This window comes from Caretta caretta, chromosome 1 (genome assembly GCF_965140235.1).
Source record: "Caretta caretta isolate rCarCar2 chromosome 1, rCarCar1.hap1, whole genome shotgun sequence".
Lineage (NCBI taxonomy): Eukaryota > Metazoa > Chordata > Testudines > Cheloniidae > Caretta > Caretta caretta.
Window position 1 is genome coordinate 63,628,656 of NC_134206.1, and position 26,359 is coordinate 63,655,014.

The window sequence follows — 26,359 nt, forward strand, 5'->3', positions numbered from 1 at the left end:
CATATGTAAGCTGGTCCATACCCCTAATAATTTTTGATGCCCTGTTCTGTATCTTTTCCAATTCCAGTCCATCTTTTTTGAGATGGGGTGATCAGATCTACACACAGTATTCAAGATGTGGGCATACCATGGATTTATATAGTGGCAATATGATATTTTCTGTCTTATAATCTATCCCTTCCCAAATGATTCCCAACATTCTGTTGGCTTTTTTGACTGCTGCCGTCCCTTGAGTGGATGTTTTCAGAAAACTATCTACAGTGAATCCAAAGATCTTTCTTGAGTGGAAACAGCTAATTTAGACCCCATCGTTTCATATGTATAGTTGGGATAATGTTTTCCAATGTGCATTACTTTGCATTTATGACAGGTTTCAGAGTAACAGCCGTGTTAGTCTGTATTCGCAAAAAGAAAAAGAGTACTTGTGGCACCTTAGAGACTAACACATTTATTTGAGCATAAGCTACATCCGATGAAGTGAGCTGTAGCTCATGAAAGCTTATGCTCAAATAAATGTGTTAGTCTCTAAGGTGCCTCAAGTCCTTCTTTTCTTTTTGCATTTATGAACATTGAATTTCATCTGCCATTTTGTTGCTCAGTCACCCAGTTTTGTGAGTGTTCAAGTAATGCCCTGGACAGTACTGTAATACAATCTCCCTATTCTTGCCCATTATTCCCTTGTTTATACATCAAGGATTATGCTATCTCTTTTTGCTCTTTCACATGGGGAGCTCATATTCAGCTGGTAATAAATAGAAGACTTCGATTTCCAGGATGTCAATTCTGTTACAAATGCTAAATTCATTGAAAAATAATGGACATGAGGTGATCTGAAATCAGGATACAGTATCTCTAATATATGCAGAGGCATGTCATATATGTTGAGGTAGTGCCATACAGTACTGCAGGAAACTTTCAGATAAATCAGCTTTAACACAAATAATTTAATTTTCACTTATTTGTCTTTTTGCTGTAATTCCTAATAATATTAATAAATAATAATAATTAATAATATAATGTTAACACATCTTATATAGCCCACAAATCAATGAAATCATAATGCTGACATTTTGATGACATAATTATTTCCATGGTAATAGATTCCTGCCACAAACACGGAATTCTGACCTGTGAAGGATTAAGTGGTGCAAACTGGGATATGAGGACGAAAGCACCTGTTTAAGACCAAAATTTTGAAATAATTGCTTTCAATGTAAATAGTTTTTTTCCAGGTTTGTTCCAGTTTAAATCCAAGAGGACTATTAATAAAATTACCTTTTATTTTTGGCAGGCACAGTCACTGGCATCATCTTTGTCCACACGACAGCTATTACGAATTTGTCGTCGGCTATCACAGTATCCAGATGAGAGTCTCTACCATGCTGTCAATAAAGCCTGTCTTTCCAGGTAGCCATACTAATTTTACTGTGAAAGTTTAAGGTTCAAAGAAACAATTGCTAATATGATAAAAAGATGGCTTAAATTTTTTTAAAGGAGTTAGACATTAAAAGTAGAACTGCTACTATTCTGATCCTCCCTAATCAAAGAATGTTAGATTTCACTTCTATGGAATTCCCAGATTTCAAACATCATTTGAAACAAATCATTCAGCACTTCTTTCTAATCTGTGTGTGTGTGTGTGTGGCATATGCTTAATGACTTGATAGAAATAGGTCTTCAGAACTAATGATTGTCAAAAGTGTGATGCTGTCTCAAAGATAAAATATTACTCAGGATTGTATTAATGGAATACAATGTGATTAGGTGTCAGTTGGAGGTTTGTATTTAGTTTTAGGCATTGCATTTTTTTAAAAAGTTGTAGACAACTCAGATATTGCAAAGGAAGGCAACAGCAGTTAGAAAAAGTTCTGAAAATATGAGTGACGAAAATATAAGGGCCAAATTCTCCAAGGTACAGAGAATCTTAAGCTGTCCAATTCTGGGGCCTGTATGATCTGGGATCAGTCACAGCTGAAGGATCTGGCTCCAATTAACTGTGGAAGGAACAACGTCATTGTCCCCTCAGCATCCTAACTCGTTCGTCATTACAGCTTCTTCACAGGAATCCCACATAACAATGTAGTGCTTTAAAATGAGCATTTATGTTAATATAATTTTGGGACTGAAATTTAGATTAAGTCTAAAGGATACTTGGCTGCTACAACTTTCCATATGTTGTGATTGTATTTTTTTTTAAACTCATATAACTTTGGAATTAGGAGTTATTGATGTGGGGAGAGGAAATTGGACAGTTTCCAATAGCATGAGGACCCATTTCCTTTGCTAAGCACAGATAGAGTAGGTGAGGAGTTGGAAACTGTCAGAGTGGGACAGGATTTGGTATTATTTAGGGCATGGAGTCAGGGTGAAGTGTCACATTGATCTTAGAAGACAAAAAGAACCCTGAGAAAAGTAAAAACTGACCTTCCTTTTTTCCCCCCTCCTTGGTTTAGGTTTTTGCCGAATCTCGCAAGATCAGCTTTACATAAAAATCTGCTGGATTCAGGGATTGAGATAAACCCGGATGATATTAGGAAACAACAGGAAAAGGATTATAGTTGTAAGCTTCTGTCACCTTTTGTTTTTAATCTTTCATGAACATTACTCAACTGTTTGAACGCAAAAAGATGTATTAAATGTTCCCTTAATTAAGTGTGCCCTGCTTTAGATACATCCCTTAGCCGTTGTCTTGCTAAAGAATATACCTATATTTCTCTACATACATTCTCTAAATTTTCATAACTGTAGAACTTCCTAAATCTAAGTGATTGATTCTTTATCATAGCCTGGCCCGTGGAATTTTGTGTGTGACCTTTACATTTTTAAGTCTGCCAGATCAATGGCGCCCTTGTTCACTTTGCTTTATTGGGTCACTTTGCTACCTTCCTCTGTTAGCATTCTTGACAATTGTGTGCGTCATCCTTCTTGTTGTCCAGGCTTACAATCTTTGTGTGATTGAGTCTTCTAGATCTTTCTCCATTGCAGCACATCCTCCACCTCCCCAATACTCTGTACATCCTCCTCTTTAATATGACCCAAATAAGCTCTTCTCGTTCATTATCGTGTTTGCAAAAAACCTTGGTCATCTCTCACTCTGACTGTGGCAATCTGTCTCTAGTCTGGCTTTCCCTGTTCTCCCTCTCTGTACTATACAAAATATTATTGTTACAGACAACTTCTTCTCCAATCACTCTGATAACATTTCTTTCCCCTCTTTGGTTCTGTCTCTTACCACGTAAATTTTGTGCTCTCCCCCTCCCCCCCACCATTAACTCTGTACATATCGTTCCCGCTTCCATCTTTTATCTCACTTCCTATCTCCCTCCCCCCCCCCAATTTATTCCTCTCTGTCCTCTGGCCTTCCTGTTTCCATCTTTTTTTCTTACACTCAGCTTCATGTTTTCTGTCATGTACCATAGAGTCTGTCACTTCCTGTCCACTAAATCCTTCTTTTCAACTTATTTTATTTTCTTCTAGCCTCACCAGTACTCTTTGCTGTTCTTCTCCTGCATAGTTGAGAGTTTTGTTTTACATGTGTTTGTCTTGTCTGTTTTCATTGCTAGATCTTTAAAACAGGAGGACATGTCTTAACATATATTTGGAAAATGCTGTACCAGTAAAAATGTCTATAGCTACTGTATCTAGTAATGCAGGCTCTCTTCAGTTTCAAAACGTATGTGGTATAAATTGGGGCCAAGTACTAACTTCATATAGGTAGGATAGTTTGAATTATAGTAATATGACTAGAGAGTCATTCCGTTGCAGTGAAAGTTTAGTTTTTTGCAAAACTGACACTAATATGCAAACTGTATATTACTTTATAAATCTGATTGAACCTGATTCATTAACAATGTGCAACATTAGAACTACCAAAAATACAACAGATTTAGTAAGTTCATGTTCATATTACCAGTAATTTTGTAATTCCACCATTTGCAAAACCATAGCAGAGTTAAACTAAACAAAATAAAAACAAACAATGGAGAGCAGTTTCTCAGTATTACAGTTCAGGTTCATCCAACCCAACAGGATGTCTGAATAGAGGAAAAGGGCAAGCATCTGTGGGAGGCAGAGTTGACTATCTGGAACTGCTGTGTTGTAGCGTAACTCCTTGTAGCAGACTACTGTGGTTAGCCAATACAGTGGTTTTAATTATTTTTCTCTCCAAACTACTTCTGAATGTTTCCCCAACATATGCAAATTTAGCCACTTTTCACCGACGTTTTAAATGTGCCTATTTTGTGTTATTAAACCATTTGTATAAAATGTGCTGAATGGAGAAACCAACAGTGACTTTATCTTGCCTAAAGTTTAAAGGAAATGACTGGCATGCTGTTTCTCCAAGGGGTGAGTACGGTCAAACAGTTTTAATAACACTCAATGATTAGAGGAAGGGAGTACCAAGTTAAGGCTTCAGCCAAAGCAGCTGTCACAATTTGCAATGTTCTTTCTGATACTTGTCCCCCTAACATCACCAATTTGTCACGCATTGTAATGGAACTGATTTTAAGCCTTAGAGCTTTATGCTATTCCTTTTCTGTCCTCTTTCTTCCGAAAGCTGGAAGCTTTGCTGTACCAATACATTGCAACAAATGTATGCATTATCTCATTACCAGTATTGTTGACCACATATCTGCAAATCAGTGTTCTAAGTAATTCTTTGTTTTTCATAAAATGTATAGGTGAAATACATAATGGGTTTCTGAGGATTGGATCTGCCACCATGCCTGTTTATAACCCCAATGAGAAAATGAAAGTGCCTGATGTTCTGTTTTATGAGAACACCCAGGTGAGTGCACTTCTCTGACGCTACAGATGCAATAGAGTTTGTTAAACATTGTAGTAAAGATTTTTTTAAATAGCATGTTGGTGAAGTGGTTGCATCAGGTTGAAACAGTGATCCTTGAAAATTTTTAATCTTGTTGGTAAATTTGGTGCTCGTTTCAGGTGACTAGAGATCAAGCTTCTTAACCATCCCTTTGTGAAGAGATTATAAAAATCTTGTAGAACTTTCATAAGAAGTAAAGAAACAACTATTGAACCTGGATTTTGTTTGTAGTGAATCAATAAAGTACTGTGTTGAGAGGTTTTATTATTGCAGCTTGCCTAAGCCACTATTCTTATAGGTAAACAGTTCCTTTTTAAGATCCTATTTTTAGAAGTTTATAACTTGAAGTTTTGCAGCTTGCAGTACACAATTTGGTTTAGGAATTACTTGTATATGTTTTTAAAATACAAAAACAATTAAATTTTTGAAAAACTATCACTGTTCATAGTAATTTTATTTGTAACACTTTTTTAATACACAAACAATATGCTTATTAACAGCATACTGAGCCAAATCATAGACTGATGCACTCCTGTTTAAATACATTTCAGTTATTATTCTAAAATGGACTCTCTAGAGTGCAGAAATTCAACAAAAGTTGCTGCAGCATAGTTTTCCTCCATTTATGTAGTCTGTGCACTTTCATTGGTTCTGAGTGTCTAACTTGTATAATCACTGTACAGTATTCTTAATAACTATATTATGTGCAAGTCCCAGGATTCTAATTGGCTGACAGACATTTTTAGCTAATCAGAGTGCAAGAATTGCTCGAGAACTATGCTGTATATATGCAAATCTTTAATATGGCTACTAATGGTTAAAATCTCTGCTCTGTACTCACAATTATCATGCTATTTGGTGTTAATAGAAATGTTGTTTCAGCCTCTCACGCTGTTCAGCTGACCCAGAGAAATTCCAAAATGTATATGAAGGGGAAGAGAATAAGAAAAATAACAAAAAGCAAAGACGTGGGTCTGCAAACGTGCTATGAAAGGGGAAGTGTTTTTCTCTAGCAAAGGCAGGTCCACTGCTCTTCACTAGAGAGGGCAGGTGTCTGGTCACCACAGCACTGAAGTGTCAGCTGTCAGTCCAGGGTATGCTTAGCCATAGGGCCTGCCCACTGAGTGAATCTCCTGAATGCTTTGCCATCCAAAGGCAGCACAGGCAGCTCCTGTGAAGTGTTTGCATGTTAGCACTAGCTTTTAGAGCCTTGGCAGGGCCTCTTCCTTAGGGAGTTTCCTTTCCTTCGTTTTTTCATATTCTTTTCTTTCTTTCCGCCTCATTTGCTGGTCCTCCGCAGAGCAGAGCGTGCAGCCTCCACTGCATGGGCCCTGCTGGCAATGTGAATCTGTGAGAATCTTCTTAATTTTCCCTCGTAAAATTCGATGTTTGAGGTTTTGTTCTGTGCTATCATTTCAGTAAAGTACTTTAACTTTGGGACTCTCACAGATGAAATCCTAAACCCTAGAACAATGCTCTTCTGTGTGTGCTACTCTTTCCATCTTCTTGTTCAAGGAGGCAATAATTGCAGTAATTACAAATTGAAAGCACTGCAAAAATCTGAACCTGACCTATGTTAGAATATTATTTATCTGCTTTGTTTACGTGTCACATTTTTGTTAAACATGTTGGCTGAAGGAAATTGCCCCAAATCTATCTTCCTAAAAATCTGTCAGAAAGTAACATATTACCAACTAAAAATTAGTTTTCTTCTTTAGTCCTGCACTGCCAGCTCCCATCCCAGTGTGACACACTAAAGTGCTCTGGTGATGATTTCACAACCATAAAACTCTGCTGGAGAATGAAACTGGCAATATATTCCATTATTGTGTGATGTCGTTAAAAACCCAGCACTGAGTTATGCACACTTGCCCCCAAAACATTTCATGTCCCAGTGGGGTTGCAGCATTGCTGTGAAATCACAGTGTGCTGCAACTGAAGATGTAGTACCAAAGCTGGAGCCTGCTATCTAAACTGGGCTGCGTATTATGAGACTCTTTTCAGAAGAAGAACAGTGATTTTTAGATATGTGCTAAGTGCCCCAATCAGCCTCGCTTTTGGGGAGCACTGAATATGTATTGCCAAAGCGAGTGGAATTTTGACATTTCCATTTGCAAATCTCTTATATGAACATGACGTGATTGTAAATGTTCTCTGTATATCTCACTACAATACTAGCTTGGACCCTGTTGCTAGGAAAATTAGACAATTTCTAATGAGTACTTGCATTTATTGTGCAAAAACAGTTGTTTGAGGGAAACAACTTGAACACAGTTATTTATACAATTTAGGATTTGTTTGTTTAAATGAAGAATTGTGAGGAAGTACTCACATGTTTTTAGCAATTAACTCAGAAAGTGTAATGGACGTGGCTTGCTGGGATACATGATGTTAAATCTAGACTAAAACTAATCGGATCAGCTGTAAATTTACAGTATATGCGTAAATACAATAATTTGTCTTCAAGCCTTCTCCCCTACTCCTCAAAAATTATGGTGCATTTGATAGTCTCTTGACCTGGGTAGTTAGGATTTTGCAATATTAAACTTTGATTATAAGCATCATTAAAATATTGCCTTTTGTTCTGGTCTAAAGCGATTTGGAAAATCAAAACAGCTTTTGCAGTGTTCTAAATTGAATATTTCTGTATACTCAGTAATAATGCAGGAGTTACTGATTTCAAGAAGCAAATACCAATGATGAGATGATGATGCTGAAAGAAAAAAATATTATGTTACATTTATATAAAGACAGTTATTCCTTTTTCTAAGTACCCTGTCTGACCTACTTACAGATGACCTATTTTCACTAAATACAGAGGATACACAAGATTTTGATGCTAGTAAAGCAGCCTGCATTTTTCATGTTATCAGGCTCCTTAGATGATTGCATTATTTTTATTTGCAACAAATCTATTGTTTGGAGCAAGTTTAGGTTGATATTTGTTTTCAAGTACATTACTAATTGTGCATGTTAGAATGTTTTACAACATTTAGTTAGTATTAAGTATATCAAGTATTTTAACAGTGGCTGTGATTCGTCAGTCTAATTCTGAGATTGTGAGAAATGCACACACTTTTTTGATTTGGGATGGATTTTCTTTGTTTTTTCTTGAAAATAAACTGCAATTGGAATAGAAACTTGTATTTGAGATCAATGTCTCACCTTCAGGTGATATAAATGTGCGTAATTATAAACATATTGGATCAAATTCATCTCTTGACTTAGTGGAGTTGTACCAGAGACAAATTTGACCATTGGGACTTTTCTTCATATCATACGAAAAATGTTCCTATTAGTTCTTGATTATTGTCGTTTGCTGTAATCTATTGCATGCTCTTTCCTCTCCAAAAGCTTGGGTAAAAGATGGACCTTGCTGTATGCCTTGAAGTTCAACAAATTCAAACTATTTTGATCCAGTGCAGGATGGGGGAGAGTTCCAAAGTTGTGGGTACTTCTGGAGAATGATTTGCCAGCCACTTTCTTTCTTTTATACCTGTGGCGGGACTTCCAGCTCAAGAGTCTTCTCTAGGTACCATTATGGACATAACTATAGTCATCTAAATTTGAGGTGGCAGGGCTTGGTTTTGCAGTAGTAAAATCTGTGACCCAAAGAAACAGTCATAGTTTCCAGGCTAGACAGATCTCTAGCATCCATCACTGCTGGGGCTCTGGGTCCCCGCTGCTGGCTGGGAGCTACAGGGGCCCCTGCGACTAGGAACTCCAAGGTTCCCTGCCCTCCGCAGCTTGGAGCTGCGGGGGCCCCCCCGCCACCCTCGGCTTATCATTTTCCTTTGTGAGTTCATTCAAGAATATAGTAATTCTCTGGGTTCCCCCCCACAGCTTTATCGGGGCATTTAGTGCACTGGATGAGGCACACCACATGTTATGATAGGCATGTGCAGGATCCATGGATCTTGAAAGGTGTATTGTCGGGAGTGGAGATATGTCTGCAGGTTTTGCATCTGTTCTGGCAGAGTCTGGTGCTTCTTTGAGTTGGTGTGTCCTGGTCTATGGGGAGCTTGCTTCTGATGATGAGTTTGGAGAGGTTTGGGGGGTGGTTTGAAGGTCAGAAGAGGGGGTTAAGGAAAGATTTGTTTCAGGATGCGATCCACATAGAGTGCGGCTTGTACTTGTTTAATGACGCCCTGTATGGATTCCAGTGTGGAGTGGTATGGGACAACTAGGGGTGTGCGGGTGGCAGGGGTTTTAATTCTGTATTGAAGCAGGTTTTCTTGGGGTATTTGGGAGGCCCGTTCCATGATGCAGTTTACATACATACAGTCATTATATCAGTCCTTGCACTGTGGCTGACAAATATTAGCCAACCATGCTAAAAGGAAATTCATTCTGTACAGTTATTGAGAAATACAGAAATCAGACACCTAACGCCAGTCAGAGTGCAGGATAGTATATCAATGGAGTTAAAAACTGTACATCATTGTTTGTTACTGAATAGATTCCCTCTGCTCTGATTGAGACAATTCTATTTCATTAGAATACCAAATAAATAGATATAGATAAGGGTTCTGGTGAAAAATACTTTAAGTAATAATCTTGCATTTATTTTGTGTGTATAAGCACAGTAATTAAAATTCTTGTTTTCTTTGTCTCTAGCATATGATGGTGATGGAGGATATGCTAAAAGACTTTTTGCTGGGAGAACACCTTCTTCTAGTTGGCAACCAGGTAAGTTAAAACATATCTCTCTTTACAGTGTGTGGACCACATTCACCATTGGTATAAGTAAGTGAAACTCTCTTTTGCTTTGTTGAAGTTGCATCTATCGTGCCATTGATAAATCTTCAGTTTCATGTGCCTACATCTGAGAATGTTATTGGAATCTAGTTTTAGAATAAGTAAATAACTACAGAGAAATCTAAACCTAAAAAGACAAATATACCAGTATCCTGTATATATATAGCCTTATTTGATAGGTACCTTAAATTACTTCTGTGCAGCAACATAGAAAACTGATTGTATATCAGATTCAGTCACTTTAGGTGCTCTTAAGAGTTGATAAGGACTCTTTCTTTTTGTCTGGTTAATCCTGCTCAGAATTCAGGGTGTGGGGTTTTTTTTTTTGTGTCCATAAAACACAGCTTGTTGATCACTGCCAGCACAGAAGTTTAAGTAACAAGAGGCTAGATATTAGGAATTAATCCAGTTGACATATTTTAAATATTTTTAAAAGCAGCCACATTAAGATAAGCCTGCTTTTGTGCCATGCACACTATTACTTTCCCATTCAAGGTGCCAAGGTTTTCATCTTCTGCTTGCTTGCAAACGTTGTAATTAAAAAAAAAAATCTATCCTTTTCTGTTCATTGAACTTAAGTTAAAAGTTTAATCTATGATTAGAAACTAAGTCTGATGTCACTGTTTTGTGTGATCTGTTTGATAGGGACTGAAAGCTTAACTCTACCAGCATTTCTTTAGTACTGTAGCACATATTTGTCGTTCACTTTCTATAACATAGGATCAGTGGTGATTTGTGTGTTTGGGGTAGGGGAGGACACAAAATGCTGTGTGTTCAATTAGTTGAAGGTTTTTGTGTCTGTATGTGAGTGAGAGAGCGAGAGAGAGACAAACTATACAACGAATAACTGCGACATTTAGGGGTTCATTCCAGACCAGTAAGGGGTTGTGTCACCACCTAACCTGTAGCCCTGGGTGCCTCTGTGCTCTGCAGTTTTGGCTCACATCCCTGATACCAGCAGCGTTCTCCCAAGCACAAAGCCCCAGCATGGTTTTCCCCAGCCTGGTTACTCTATGCAGGGTGACACCAACAGCCCTTCCAGCCCTGAGCTTCCCCAAAATCATCTCCCCTGTTGAGTCCAGTCCCGCTCAGTGGAACACACACTAAACCTTATCAAGCTTGCTGCTCCTTTAAAGAAATGGTACACAGTACCAGCCTGCTAGCTTGGCTGAGGGTTTCACTCTTCAGTTTAAAACACTACACTAGGATGACTGGTTGTGTAACAGAACAAGAGTGAGTTTATTAACAAAGAACAGATATTTAAGTGACACCAAGTAGAAGTGATTGGGATAGAAACGGTTACAAACAAATGTAAAATATGCTTCTAAGACTAAAACCTTACTTAACAAACTAGAGTCTTTTGTTCAAAGTAGTTTTCTCACCACAGTGACAAACCAGTGGCCATCTCCCCACTGATTTGCCTGATGGCTTTGTCTACCTTGCATGTAAATTTAATTTCACGGTCTCTCCTTGGTTAATTTACATTGGAGATACCTTCAAGGGGGTGGAATCACATTCCTTTGTCTAGGACTGGGTGACTTAAGCCCTGATTCCCCAACACATTTTGCAAACATATTTCCATCACATATTTATAATTTTTCATATATCACCCATACATACACCATGCAATAATATGAATGACCGGCATGTTGCCATTTCTTATATGATACCTTACATGACACCTTTTAGATACAGATTATAACAATAATGAGTTGTAGTACACTGAGCTGGTCAGGCCAGCTAAGACTCACTGCTAGATACCAGGGAGACCCTTACCTTCTGGCTGTCACAGTACCTAACAGTTTTGATCAGTTTGTCTTTGCACGTGCACAGTGGTTTCCCTTTAGATACCCGTGCACATCTCCCAAAGACTTCAGTGGGTTGGTATGCATCTTAGAACAGAATCTGATCAATAATTTTAGTGTATATGCATGAGCTGTATCCTCATTTTATCTGCAAAGGAAGGTGTACAACTTGATCAGAGAAGTCTTTTTTTTATGTTCTTGGACCTTTAGGTTTCCTCTCTCCTCCCCTATTTTCATCACCAAAAGCCACCACCACAGTGAGGAATTGCTTGAAGCTCCTCGGTCACCTGGCAGCATGTATGTATGTGGTACAGCATGCAAGGCTGAGGCTCAGACCTTTCCAGGCCTGGCTGGCATCAGACTGTTGGCCAGGGCATGACAGTCTGGACAAGATGGTCACCCTCCCGGTGTCAGTTCTTGAATCGTTCCACTGGTGGCTCAATCCACAGAAGGTATGCGTGGGAGTCCCCTTCACCAAGCCCCAGCCCTCTCTGTCCCTGGTGACAGATGCATCAGCATTGGAGTGGGGTGCTCACTTGAGAGACCTTCAGACCTAAGGTCTCTGGTTGCAAGCTGAGCTCTCACTCCACATCAACTTCAAGAAGCTCAGAGTGGTCCACCTGGCACGCCAGACCTTCCAGGCGCACTTGCAAGGGAAACGAGCAGAGGTGATGATGGACAACACAACTGCAGTGTTTTATATGAACAAGCAGGGTGGAGCTCGTTCCTCTCCCCTGTGTCGGGAAGCCCTCAAGCTGTGGGACTTCCCTATAGCCCACTCAGTTCATAGCATCCAGGTTCTCAGAATGAGTTGGCGGACTATCTTAGCAGATCCTTTCATAACCACAAGTGGTCTATTCACCCGGACCTGGTGAACAGCATTTTCCAAAGGAATGGAGATCCCCGAATTGACCTGTTTGCCACAAAGAGCAACAGAAAATGCCTCCAGTTCTGTTCCTTCCAGAATCACAGTCCGGGCTCCCTCACAGATGGGTTCCTCCGCCCTTGGACAGACCACCTGTTGTACACATTCCCACCATTTCCACTTGTCAACAGGGTTCTGCTCAAGATCCACAGGGAAAGGGCTGCGGTCATTCTGGTAGCGTCAGCCTGGCCCTGCCAGCACTGGTAAATCACGCTCCTGGAGCTATCAGTGGACACCCCAATCTTGTTGCCCCTGCTTCTGGACCTGATCACCCAAGACCACTTCCATCATCCCAGCCTCAAGTCTCTTCAGCTCACCACTTGGAAGCTTCATGGTTAAACCCGACTGAGCTAATGTGCTCTGAGGCCGTTACGGAGGTCCTACTTGGCAGTAGGAAACCCTCCACCAGGGCCACCTACCTAGCCAAGTGGAAAAGATTCTCAATCTGGTGTTCTCAAGTTCACGCTCTCCCGATGCAGGCACCTATACCTCTTATCTTAGACTACCTACTACATTTGAAACACAGGGCCTCTCAGTATCATCTCTCATGGTCCATTTGGTGGCCATTTTGGCGTTCCATCCAGGAGCGGCTGGCTGTTCAGTCTTCGCCAACCCGATGGTCCCTCATTTTCTGAAGGGTCTTGACAGACTCTACCTGCAGGATAGACAACTGATCCCAACTTGGGACCTTAATCTGGTCCTGTCCAGACCTTTAGTGTCTTTACTAATTTCCAATTTTTGGCAGAAGGGAGAGAAATTATGTCCATGAAAAATGTTTGTGTATGGTGTGTGTGCATGCATGCATGTGTGTGCACGTGTAAATACATACACACACGCACACACCCCTAACGGTTTTGCCAAATGTCTGAGTTTGCTTGTATGTATAAAATTTACTGAACAGTTTTTCAGGGAAGGAAATTGTCAGAAGTGTTGGATTTTAGAAGCCATATTAATGGAGGTGCCAATTTCTTTCATTTCATTGCCCTTAATGTGGAGTCTAAGCAAATATGAACAGTCCTGAAGCGACCAAACAAAACTTGCAGCGTTTCAAGTGTTTTCTTTCCTTTTGGAGGGAGAAAGCGCACACCTAGGTAAGAAGTCACAAGGCTTCAGCTCGCCATTATTTCATAATCCTAAAGTACTAACATATTCAGTCTAGTGTTGGAGGACTGAACTACTCCATTTTATAGTCACTTTTTGACACACGCACAATACAAGCTATTCAGACAATTGAAGACATTGCTTAGGCTGTGTCTACACTGTGTATCTTACAGCAACACAGCTGTGCTGCTACAGCGGTGCCACTGTAAGGTCTCCCATGTAGCTGCTCTTTACTGGTAGGAGAGAGCTCTCCTGCCAGCGAAATGAACCTCCCCTTCCACACAAGGAGTAGCAGTATCTTTGTCGGCAGGAGAGCATCTCCACTGACAAAGCGTTGTCCACACCGGTGCTTTTCGTCAGTAAAACCTTTGCTGGTCGGGGGTGTGTTTTTTTTTTTCACACCCCTGATGGACAAAATTGCAGTGTAGACATAACCTTAGTGTCTGTTGATCCCTAAGAGGCCTTCTTTGAAGGCTTAATAAATATACAGAAATGCTTCATAACAAACTATATCTGTTTTGGTCCACAAGGACACTTTATTTTCCTCATTTAAATGCCTCCTTAAAGGTCACCTCTGTCAGGACATCTACTAGTGACTAAAACAGAATGGTTGTATGATAATCTTCTTGTGTCAGGTTAGGTGCAACTGGCATCAACAGCAGTGGTTCTGCCCTGGCTTGAGGGCAGTGTTACCCTTGCAATCTACAAAACATTCTTTACCACTTCATAGCAAAGGCAGAGTAGTCATGTTTTAAATCTTATATGTCCTATAGTGTCTTGTTAAGATTATTCACTGGTTCATGTAACTGAAGTTTCAAGGTAGATGGCCAGACTCATGTATTCTAAAGTCAGTTTATACCACTTTGCCTAACTAAGCACGGTGCCCGTGATGTACAGTGCACTTATGCAGTTCTCTGCCTGCATAGACTGTCTGTAATGCAGTCCATACCACTGTGCAGCACAGTGGGTAGCATGATGGAGAAAAGGGACATGGCTAGAAGGAAATGGGGTGGTTAGGTGGGTATTCCCAAAATTATGGGTATCCTCTTCATTAATCTGCTCATAAAGAGGACAGAAAACCACAGCATGAGTTAGAGCAGTTCAGCTGCTGTATGTGACTGAGGAGTGGGACTCCGAGATGCATTGGAGAACATTCCACACCAGCCCTGCTCACCAGTGCTATTCCCTGTTAGTGACCACCAGACGCACATGCTTTTACTAGAAATAAATTTTAGTGTGAGGAAATTAATAAAACAAATGCTTGACTCTTTAAGGTATTTCTAAGGACGTGTTCTATAGAAAACTTGACCATGTTTCCTTCAAAGATAATATTCTTCTTCCAATCTAATTACATACTCACTTGTGGAGAAACCAGGAGTACCATAATGGCATGTAACACTGAACAAAACTCAGAATAGCAAATGTATATTGTTTACCTGTTTTGTGGAGTGTGACAGGGTGCTGAGCAGAGAGACTGCAGAATCAGCCCCCTGCCACGCCGTTTAAGTGAATAAAGTGAAGCTGGCTGGAAAGAGCCTGTCCTAACTAGGGACTGAGAGCCCAATTAGCCCAGGGCTATATAAGAGGCTGGGAAGAAGGAAGCCCAGGGCTATATAAGAGGCTGGGAAGTGGGATGGAGGAGAGCGAGGGAATGCAGACAGGGAGAAAGCCCTTCCCTCTTGGGTTCAGACACAAGGAACCCAGAGCTGTGTACACTGTATGGTGAGAAGGAGGTGGGAACACAGACTTGTAAATAAAAGCACCAGTGGTTTCAGAACCAGAGGGTCACTGAGTGACTTTATCAGAGGCAGGAGCCAGGAGGGCCAGCTGTGCTCTGCTACATGGAGCAATTTAAAGGACTTTTTTTTTCTTCAATCTATTGCCTGTGAAGGTGTGCAGCTTCCTAAACAAAGAAAGAATGTACCACCTCAAAGAAGGCCTTGCTATTAACATAAAGGCGTGCTATATTTGCTGTATAGCTCAAGTATGCTATATTTCTGTCAGAATAAAAAAATGTACTAACACTTGCTTTTCTCGGATATTTTTATTTGGCTTAGCCAAAACTTCAATACAACTGTTATTTATTCATCCTGATTTGCATATTTCTGTATTTTTTGATTAATGCATATCTTTAAGCTTATATAGCTGAAATATTTCATACAGAAGTGCTATGCAGATATCTCAGAAAAGAAGAACTAATTTATTGTTCTTGTGCCTCTGATAAACTGAGTAGTCATGTTCCTTGTGGGTGGTGATGTTAAATCTGGCTGATCCATGGGGGCGAGTTACATGAGATTGAAGGAATTATTTGTTACCTCAGTCTGCCTATAGAAAACCCAATATTTTCAGCCTTTTTATATGAAGTGTGTAGTTAAATTGCTCATTACTCTAGATATCAGTGTGTATATAAGAGAGAGAGCTTAATTCTTGACGCTTTAGTACAAGACTCAAGGAGGGTGGCTTTATGCCATCCTTATGCTCCTCGATCTCCACAGCTACCATAGGCTTGTTTCAGGGTTATTCTAACTTGGGTCCACTGGTAACTTTTCCTAAGAGGCTGTTCCAACGTGCTGCAGTATTTCTTTTCCCTACCCATGTCCCAACACATTCTTTATACCATGGAGGCCAGGTTGGAGTTGTGTAGAGCCAGCTGGCTCTTTGTCAGTTAGGATTTCCTCAGGAAGTCAGTTAAGCTGGCGGTAGTGGTCTCTTGATGGCACAATGGAGCCTTATAATAGGCCTGGATCTGTCCCAAGTGTTTTATTAAATCATTCCCTCTTGCTGGAAGATTGTATTTAATAATAACAATAGTTTACACTTACATGAAGCTTTTGCATCCAGAGAGCTGATTTACAAAGTTTTAATCACTGAAGGACTCTGGTGAGGTATTCCCATTTTATAGATATGAAAATCTGAGGCAAACAGAGGTGGTGACTTGTCACAGTGTGAGTCTGTGGGAGAGTCAGGAATAGAATGAAATAGCTTTGACTCTGATTCCCTAACCATTTTTGCCAGTCAAGGATTTTGTGAGGTACACCACAATATCTGTGTAGGCACATACTGTACTCCTTCAAGCAGCTAAGTTTAAAAGTTGACCAACCTTAACATTTGTATAATCATTACGATCTAGTGGGGAATGCCTGTTTCTAAATATTATATGCATATTTTAAAAATACATCATTCTCACTGATTGAAAATAAAGCTACAACAAAAGAAGGGGCTGCATTTGATGAAACACACAAAAAATGTCTAAGGTGAAATCTTGGCTCTACTGGAGTCAATGGCAAAACTCCCATTGACTTCAAGGGGGCAGGATTTCACCTGTAGTGGTGTTAGTACTGCTCACTCCATTCCTTGGTGCTTTACAGTACCCATTTAGCATCTGAACATTCTTTTGGAAGCTAGGCATATTCTTACTCTCATCATTGGCAATGATAACTTAGAAAGAAGTAAACAAAAGGCAGCCGTGTTGTCCTCTCTTACATTAGAGAGATGAGGGGAAAAAAACACAAAATTGTTTAATAGTTGGGAAATATCTAAATTGAGTATGTGTGAGTTCCTAAGTAGGGTGACCAGATGCTAAATACAAAATATCGGGACGGCCGCAGGGGGAGCGCCTTTTCAATTGTTACACTTACCTGGCACCTTAGGCGGTGGGAAATAAATCTTGCCAGCGAAGAAAGAAGTACCTGCCGCCGAAGTGCCGCCAAAGACCTGGACGTGCTGGGTGAGTGTAACAATTGAAAAAGTGCTCCCCCTGCCTGTCAGCGCTGCCTAAGTTTAAAAAAAAAAAAAGACGTGCTCGAAACAAAATATCGGGACAAATGACGTCCCGACCGTACTTCGGTCGGGATGCAGGACAAACTGCTCAATATCGGGACAGTCCTGATTTTATCGGGATGTCTGGTCACCTTAGTTCCTAAGGCAGTATTACAAACAAACAGATAAATCATGCTTTCTCTCTCAATACAGATGAAAGCCAAAGAATCTTTCTTCTTCTAGTAGAGTATCCAATTTGTTTGATATTTGATGTGTTCTGTACTGATTCTGTATGTTGATCTGTCTCACTGCAGCTTGCTTTTTGTTATAGTTGGCTCGAGTCCCATTCTGCAGAGAATTAGGCATGGACTGTACTAGGATTTGGCACACGATACTGACTGTAACCATCTGCCATAGTTTTTGACGGTCTTTTAAAAAAGTGCATTATGCAGTTCTCCTTCTGTGTAGCTGTGCTGAAACTAGGTGGAACATTTCAGTGCATCAGCCCATTTATGGTTTTAAAAATCTCATAGCTTAAGTAACAGTAGTGTATGGCTGTGTAACCATCTCCATATGTGATATTACAGTTTTCCAGCTATGTTTTATTTCTACCTGATAAAATGTGTGTTCTTTGACTTTGTAGAAGAACTTATGATTTCGCTATATTGATGAACTTATGATTTCGCTATATGTCTTGTTCCAAATACTAGAGAATTTTAAAAGTCCAATAATTCCTCAAGCATGTGATTACAGGATACTGGCAATTATTGAAAATAGAAATGTCAGTAATATGAAGCATATCTTATGTCCCCATCACATTTGTATATAAAGCTATGACTCCATTGGGAGATTCTGATGTCAAGAAATCATGAAAAGGTGGACTTATTTATGTAGTATAACCTAACATGTGAAATATAGAGGTATCATAGAATCATAGAAATGTAGAGGTGGAAGGGACTGTGAAAAGTCATCAAGTCCAGTCTCCTGCTCTGAGGAAAGACCAAGTAAACCTAGACCATCCCTAACAGATGATTGTCTAACCAGTTTTTAACATTGTGGAGAATCCCCCAATGATGGGGATTCCTCAACCTCCCTTGGAAACCTATTCCAGAGCTTAACTACCCTTATAGTTAGAAAGTTTTTCCTAGTATCTACCCTAAATCTCCCTGGCTGCAGATTAAGACTATTACTACTTGTCCTGTTTTCAGTGGACATGGAGAACAATTGGTTACAGTCCTCTTTATAACAGCCCTTAACACATCAGTTGTCTTTTCTCAAGACTAAACATGCCCAGTTTTTTTAACCTTTAGGTCAAAGACAGGTCAAGATTTTTTAAACCAGTCATCTTTTTTGTTGCTTTGTTCTGGACTCTTTGAGGTTTGTCCACATCTTTCCTGAAGCGTGGTACCCAAAAATGGACACAGTACTCTATCGGAGGCCTCACCAGTGCCAAATAGAGCAGGACCTTTTACCTCCCATGTCTTACATAGCACACTCCTATTAATGCACCCCAGAAAGATATTAACCTTTTTCACAACAGCATCACATTGTTGACTCATATTCAATTTGTAATCTACTATAATCCTTGCATCCTTTTCAGCCACCTCGCCCTTTATTCCTCATTTTGTAGCTGCGCATTTAATTTTTCCTTCCTAAGTGAAGTACTTTGCATTTGTCTTTATTGAATTTCAACTTATTGATTTCAGAACAATTCTCCAATATGTCAAGATCCTTTTGAATTCTAATCCTGTTCTTCAAAGTTCTTGCAACCTCTCCCAGCTTAGTGTTATCGGCAAATTTTATAAGCATATTCTCTACTCCATTATCCAAGTCATTCAGAAAATATTGAATAGTGCCAGACCCAGGACTGATCCCTGCAGGACCCTACCAGATATATCCTCCCAGTTGGACAGCAAACCATTGATAACTACTCTTTGAGTATGGTCTTTCAACCAGTTTCATACTCAGCTCACTGTAAGAATACATTGTGGTTCTGTTTGGTCACCAGCTTTTTTTTTCTTCTCTGTTCTCTCTTGGCAACCTTATATGCTTCCATGATTTCAACTGCTACATTTATGTGAATGATTCTCAAATCTACTTCTCTATTTCTTTGTTCAGTCTTATATTTTCAAATGTCTCTTTAAGTATCTTAGATGTCTCATCACAATCTCCATATTTTCCAAAATAGTGAACTTATCGTTCCTCCTGATCTCTTTCCTTTGTTTCTTTTCTCTGACTGACAACTCTACTATCTTTCCCATCTATCAATCTTGCAACCACTATGCTATGGTCTGTGTAAGAGAGGAATTGTTTTACCCTCTGATTGATAGATGGAGAAAGTTATCACTGCCCTCCACTGTTATCTGATGGTCCAAGAGAAACAATGGATCAGCATGAGCCATAACTTCAGTTTGTGGACTTGGGGTTTTTGCCACTGATTTCAGTAGAACAGGGTTAGAAAATATTGTACATGATATTGAACAAAAGGCAATACTCTAACCCAGGGGTGGCCAACCTGAGACTGAGAAGGAGCCAGAATTTACCAATATACATTGCCAAAGAACCTCAGTAATTCAGCATCCCCCTGCTCCCAGTGCCTCCCGCCCACCGGCAGCCTTGCCAATGAGTGCCTCTCCCTGCACCTCCCAATCAGCTGTTTCATGTCTTGCAGGAGACTTGGGGGGCAGAGGGGAGGGAGCAAGGGCATGGCAGGCTCAGGGGTGTAGCGGGGCAGGCCTGTGGCAGAGCCAGGGATTGAGCAGTGAGCACCCCCCGGCACATTGGAAAGTTGGCGCCTGTAACTCTAGCCCCAAAGTCAGTGCCTATACAGGGAGCCGCATATTAACTTCTGAAGAGCAACATGTGGCTCCGGAGCCACAGGTTGGCCACCCCTGCTCTAACCACAGCCAATTGCTCCTAGATCTTTCCCCTGACTACCAAGTTTACTACTTTGCATTTGTATTTAGTGTAAGCCCACCATCCGCACCCCTATTGTACTTCTGTCAAATGCTGGGAATTAAAGGTACTAGAGTACTAGAAATTAGTTAAAAGGAGATGTAGATTTCAGTCATCCAAATACTGGTAACACTATTAGACAAAGTATGGTTGTAGATTATATTTGTATTCTGTATTTGCTGCTCACTTTCTCCTTTGCTTTGGGTACTTCATGTTAGTGTGCTCTGTTATTAAACCAGTTGCACTGAATATGAAATAAAACATGTAGAAATAAGACCTACAAAACTTATCATCGTATTTCTAAGAGGGAGTGTACAACTGGTAATATGAAAATTTCTGCACACCTATTTCTATGCAGCTATTACTTGTGCAATGTGTATATTCCATGTTATACCACTTTATATATATTAAAATCTAGTAGGACAGGCAAAATATGCAGTTACAAAGAATATGACTTTTCTTTTTCAAACTAAACATTGGTGTAAACCTAATAATATAGTATTGTAATTGTGATCAAAACTTTTGTATCTTGTGTGAGATTCTACTAGATTGTAAAGGAATTCTGACCTTATTCTCTAGACAATTCTTGGATATTAAAGTACTCTTCTTTGTCTGTAATTTTTTTAATATACATTATTTCAGGGCGTGGGAAAAAACAAGATTGTTGACCGATTCCTTCACCTGTTAAATAGACCCAGAGAATATTTACAGCTGCATAGGTAAGAATGTCACTTTACATGATTTCTTTTTTTCAATGTCATCTTCATTTTCACTGCTGAGCTTTTAAATGTTTGCATCTCATGTTCCTGAAGTTTTATTTATTATTGTTTATTATTTGTATTACTGTAATGCATAAGAGCCCTAGTCAGACACCAGGATCCAAGTGTGCTCGGTGCTGTACAAACAGAACAAAAGACATTCTCTGCCCCAGAGAACTTACCGTCTACAGACAGACGAAAGAGTAAAAGGAAACAATGAGACAGTACTGGTCAACATGATAGGCAGTAGTCTCAGCACAAAAGGACCTGACTGTTGTCTAGTTTATTGTAGGCATCAGAGCAAAGAAGAGTTTTAAGAAAGGATTTGAAGGAAGATGATGAGGTAGCTTTGCAGATGTTTACAGGGAGCTCCTCCCAAACATGGGAGTAAACAGAAAGGTGTTTGTCTGAAAATTTACCAAGTGGGTTGTGGAGACTGGAAGTTGTAGCTACTATTCTCTTTTTCCTTTTGCACCCCTACTTTCCACCTCCATCACAGACATACAGAAAAAGGATGGGGGGGAATGTGATATATTATTTATACTTTTTTCATATGCAAACAATAAAAAAGCAAAAAACTTTAAACTCACAAATCAAAATAATTCAAAATCTACAACAAAGGGTTGATATATAATGACTGGTTACATATCAACCATATATAACAGCAAATGATTGATCTGTAATGACTTATCAACAATTTACATGCTTAGTCTTCAAAAGTGAAGCTGTGGAGGTCCTCTCTGTTTCCTTTGGAGACACTGGAATGGTGGATGAGACATCAATAGTCCAATACATTGGACCATCTAAATGAAGAATCAGTTTGGATCAAATTGCTTCCCCATCAACCTAGTTTCAAACAGTGTTTAAATTCAGCCTGCCTGTTTTTGCCCCAGTGTATCTAAAACAATGCTACTAAAAAGGTTGCACTGCTGCCATTTGTCTGCATAATCTCTTTGTCGTTTCCTCTCTCATTTCCCTTCACTGGCTTGTTCTACTTCTACATGAACTTTAAGTTTCTTGTGTTCATGCTCAAGACTTGGTATAGCTCCATCCCTCTATCTCTCTGCTCTCAGCTTCCCTTCTAAATGCAGCCTTTGTTACCTCCTACTGTCAGCTTTGTGCCTGCTTTCATACCATCTCCTCTGCATGGGACAGCCTCCCACTTCCTGTGTGTGGAACACCTTTTCTCTTCTCCAGAACTTGTTTATTTCACAAAACTTTTCTGTGTTGCTGTCACTCAGAGCATATACATTTTTGCATCTGAATTGCGTAGCTATATTGTGTTGTTACATTTTTCTGCTAGGCTGGAAGCTCCTTAAGATAGGAACCATGAGCCAGATTTTTAAAGGTATTTAGTTGCCTACTCCCATTGACCTTTAAAAATCTAGCCTCATGTCTCCTTGGGTTTTTCTTGAATAGGGTCAAAGATTTTTTTAAACAAATACTTTAGCTAGCGCATTCTAACTAATGTGTTAAAGCGCTAGTCTAGACAATGCAAGTTGTACTTCAGTTTGGCTTCACATCAACCAACTAGCTAAAGTACAACTTGCATTGTTTAAACTAGACCTTTAGAATTCTTTAGTTAAAATGTGCTAGCTGACATGTTCTAACTAAAAACCCAAACTTCTTCTTTGAGAGATGTCCCTGTGGGTGCTCCACTCCAAGTGTTGGTGTCCCCGGCGCCTCCGCTTGGAGATTTTTACAGCAGTAATCGCACGGTCCACGCATGTGTGGTGCCTGCCAAACATGCTTCAATGACGCACGCACAGCCCGGGCTCCTCAGTTCCTTCTCTACCATCCCCGGCCTGAAACGGAGCTCAGCCGTCTTGCTCAGTTATTTCTCACTTTAGATAGTTAGTCTTTTTTTATGGCTTATCTAGTTTTTTTAAGTCAGATAAGTTTAATTTCCCCCTTCTTCTCTTAAAAAAAAAAAATAAATAACATTTTTTTTTACTTCAGTTTTTTTCTGTCAGTTAGACAGTTCATACTATGTCTGGCTCGCCAAGTTTTAAGAGATGCGGTACATACAGAGAGGCCATCCCTATCTCTGATGGCTATTCTCAGTGTGTTCGCTGTTTGGGGGAGTCCCCCAAAAATGTGCCCACTGCAGTAAACTAAAGGCTAGAGCATGAAAGGACAGAGAACTGAGACCAGTTTGGCTTAATGGTGAAATCCTAGCGGATCTTAAACATAAAAAAGAAGCTTACAAGAAGTGTAAGGTTGGACATATGACCAGGGAAGAGTATAAAAATATTGCTCGGGCATGTAGGAATGATATCAGGAGGGCCAAATCGCACCTGGAGCTGCAGCTAGCGAGAGATGTCAAGAATAACAAGAAGGGTTTCTTCAGGTATGTTGGCAACAAGAAGAAAGCCAAGGAAAGTGTGGGCCCCTTACTGAATGAGGGAGGCAACCTAGTGACAGAGGATGTGGAAAAAGCTAATGTACTCAATGCTTTTTTTGCCTCTGTCTTCACTAACAAGGTCAGCTCCCAGACTGCTGCGCTGGGCATCACAAAATGGGGAAGAGATGGCCAGCCCTCTGTGGAGATAGAGGTGGTTAGGGACTATTTAGAAAAGCTGGACGTGCACAAGTCCATGGGGCCGGACGAGTTGCATCCGAGAGTGCTGCAGGAATTGGCGGCTGTGATTGCAGAGCCATTGGCCATTATCTTTGAAAACTCGTGGCGAACGGGGGAAGTCCCGGATGACTGGAAAAAGGCTAATGTAGTGCCAATCTTTAAAAAAGGGAAGAAGGAGGATCCTGGGAACTACAGGCCAGTCAGCCTCACCTCAGTCCCTGGAAAAATCATGGAGCAGGTCCTCAAAGAATCAATCCTGAAGCACTTGCACGAGAGGAAAGTGATCAGGAACAGCCAGCATGGATTCACCAAGGGAAGGTCATGCCTGACTAATCTAATCGCCTTTTATGATGAGATTACTGGTTCTGTGGATGAAGGGAAAGCAGTGGATGTATTGTTTCTTGACTTTAGCAAAGCTTTTGACACGGTCTCCCACAGTATTCTTGTCAGCAAGTTAAGGAAGTATGGGCTGGATGAATGCACTACAAGGTGGGTAGAAAGCTGGCTAGATTGTCGGGCTCAACGGGTAGTGATCAATGGCTCCATGTCTAGTTGGCAGCTGGTGTCAAGTGGAGTGCCCCAAGGGTCGGTCCTGGGGCCGGTTTTGTTCAATATCTTCATAAATGATCTGGAGGATGGTGTGGATTGCACTCTCAGCAAATTTGCAGATGATACTAAACTGGGAGGAGTGGTAGATACGCTGGAGGGGAGGGATAGGATACAGAAGGACCTAGACAAATTGGGCCAAAAGAAGGAGGATTGGGCCAAAAGAAATCTGATGAGGTTCAATAAGGATAAGTGCAGGGTCCTGCACTTAGAATGGAAGAATCCAATGCACCGCTACAGACTAGGGTCCGAATGGCTAGGCAGCAGTTCTGCGGAAAAGGACCTAGGGGTGACAGTGGACGAGAAGCTGGATATGAGTCAGCAGTGTGCCCTTGTTGCCAAGAAGGCCAATGGCATTTTGGGATGTATAAGTAGGGGCATAGCGAGCAGATCGAGGGACGTGATCGTTCCCCTCTATTCGACATTGGTGAGGCCTCATCTGGAGTACTGTGTCCAGTTTTGGGCCCCACACTTCAAGAAGGATGTGGATAAATTGGAGAGAGTCCAGCGAAGGTCAACCAAAATGATTAGGGGACTGGAACACATGAGTTATGAGGAGAGGCTGAGGGAGCTGGGATTGTTTAGCCTGCAGAAGAGAAGAATGAGGGGGGATTTGATAGCTGCTTTCAACTACCTGAAAGGGGGTTCCAAAGAGGATGGCTCTAGACTGTTCTCAATGGTATCAGATGACAGAACGAGGAGTAATGGTCTCAAGTTGCAGTGGGGGAGGTTTAGATTGGATATTAGGAAAAACTTTTTCACTAAGAGGGTGGTGAAACACTGGAATGCGTTACCTAGGGAGGTGGTAGAATCTCCTTCCTTAGAGGTTTTTAAGGTCAGGCTTGACAAAGCCCTGGCTGGGATGATTTAACTGGGAATTGGTCCTGCTTTGAGCAGGGGGTTGGACTAGATGACCTTCTGGGGTCCCTTCCAACCCTGATATTCTATGATTCTATGACCCCTCTCACGACCACTTGCTCCACCAAGAAGTGCAACATCTTCTGCAAATAGGAGCAGTCGAGACGGTTCCCGATCAGCAGATGGGAAAGGGTTTTTATTCCCATTGCTTTTTGACAGAAAAGAAAAGTGGGGGATGGCGACCCATCCTCGACCTCAGGCGACTCAACAAGTTCATCAGAAACCAAAAATTCAAAATGGTTACCCTCACAACCATAATTCCAGCACTGGAGCAGCGAGATTGGTTCTCAGCCCTCGACCTGCAGGATGCTTATTTTCATGTAACTATACACCCTGCCCACAGGTGTTTTCTCAGATTTTTTATGGGCTCAAATCACTACCAATACAGGGTTCTGCCCGACGGCCTCTCAATAGCACCCGGCGTCTTTTACAAGATTCTCGTGGAAAAAAGGAGTCATAATTTTTCCTTACCTGGACAATTGCCTGCTCAAGGCACAGACTCTTGGGGAGGCCATTCAAGCCACGCAGATGACCATCGACTGCTTCCAGGGTCTGGGCCTACAAATAAACAAAAACAAATCCACATTAACGCCTACTCAACGACTAGAGTTCATAGGTGCTCACCTCGATTCCACAACCAGACTTTCATCTCTCCCATCCTCCAGATTCAACACCATAAAGTTGCCAAGTTGCAAAACAGCCCGCAGGTCACCATCTGCAACTTCTCGGCCATATGACCTCTTGCACATTTGTGGTCAAGAATGCATGCCTCTCCATGCTGTGCCTGCAGGGTTGGATGACCACTGGCTACAGACCGAATGTGCACGGCCTAAACAGACTTCTGTCCATACCTACCAAAATTAAGGACTCAATCACATGGTGGACTCTTCCACACAACCTCTGCACAGGAGTCTCCCTCCATTATAATTACAACGGATGCTTCCCTCACAGGCTGGGGAACACACATGGAACACCACACCACTCAGAGACTCTGGTCCCCTACAGAAGCCTTACTGCACATAAATCTTTTAGAGCTTCGAGCATTCCGCAACGCCTGTTTCCAGTTTCTCCCGCACATCCAGAATCAACACATCAAGATCATGACCAACAACATCACCTGAATGTTTTATATAAACAGACACGGGGGAGCTCAATCCCACTCGCTCTGCATGGAGGCTATGAAACTTTGGAATTGGTGCCTCCCACAAAATATCCAAATTTCAGCCTCCCACCTACCTTGTTCACTAAACACCATCGCGGACGAGCTCAGCAGATCTTTCCCCCTAGATCACGAATGGGAGATAAACGATACCATCCTACACAACATGTTCAAAATATGGGGCTATCCGCAGCTGGATCTTTTTG

The 26,359-nt window shown here is 40.9% G+C and overlaps 1 protein-coding gene across 3 annotated transcripts in view; it reads left to right on the forward strand.

Annotated features, from left to right (window-relative positions):
- Positions 1 to 26,359, forward strand: part of VWA8 (von Willebrand factor A domain containing 8) — a 287,936-nt gene that overhangs the window by 113,519 nt on the left and 148,058 nt on the right. For all 3 annotated transcript variants that reach the window (XR_007356839.2, XM_048851261.2, XM_048851269.2), the window contains exons 17-21: positions 1,292 to 1,407; positions 2,454 to 2,560; positions 4,683 to 4,789; positions 9,446 to 9,517; positions 20,774 to 20,850. Coding sequence is in view for 2 of the 3 variants with exons in the window: in XM_048851261.2 (XP_048707218.2) it covers positions 1,292 to 1,407; positions 2,454 to 2,560; positions 4,683 to 4,789; positions 9,446 to 9,517; positions 20,774 to 20,850 (479 nt within the window). In the remaining variant the exon portion in view is untranslated. The remainder of the gene's footprint in view (positions 1 to 1,291; positions 1,408 to 2,453; positions 2,561 to 4,682; positions 4,790 to 9,445; positions 9,518 to 20,773; positions 20,851 to 26,359) is intronic.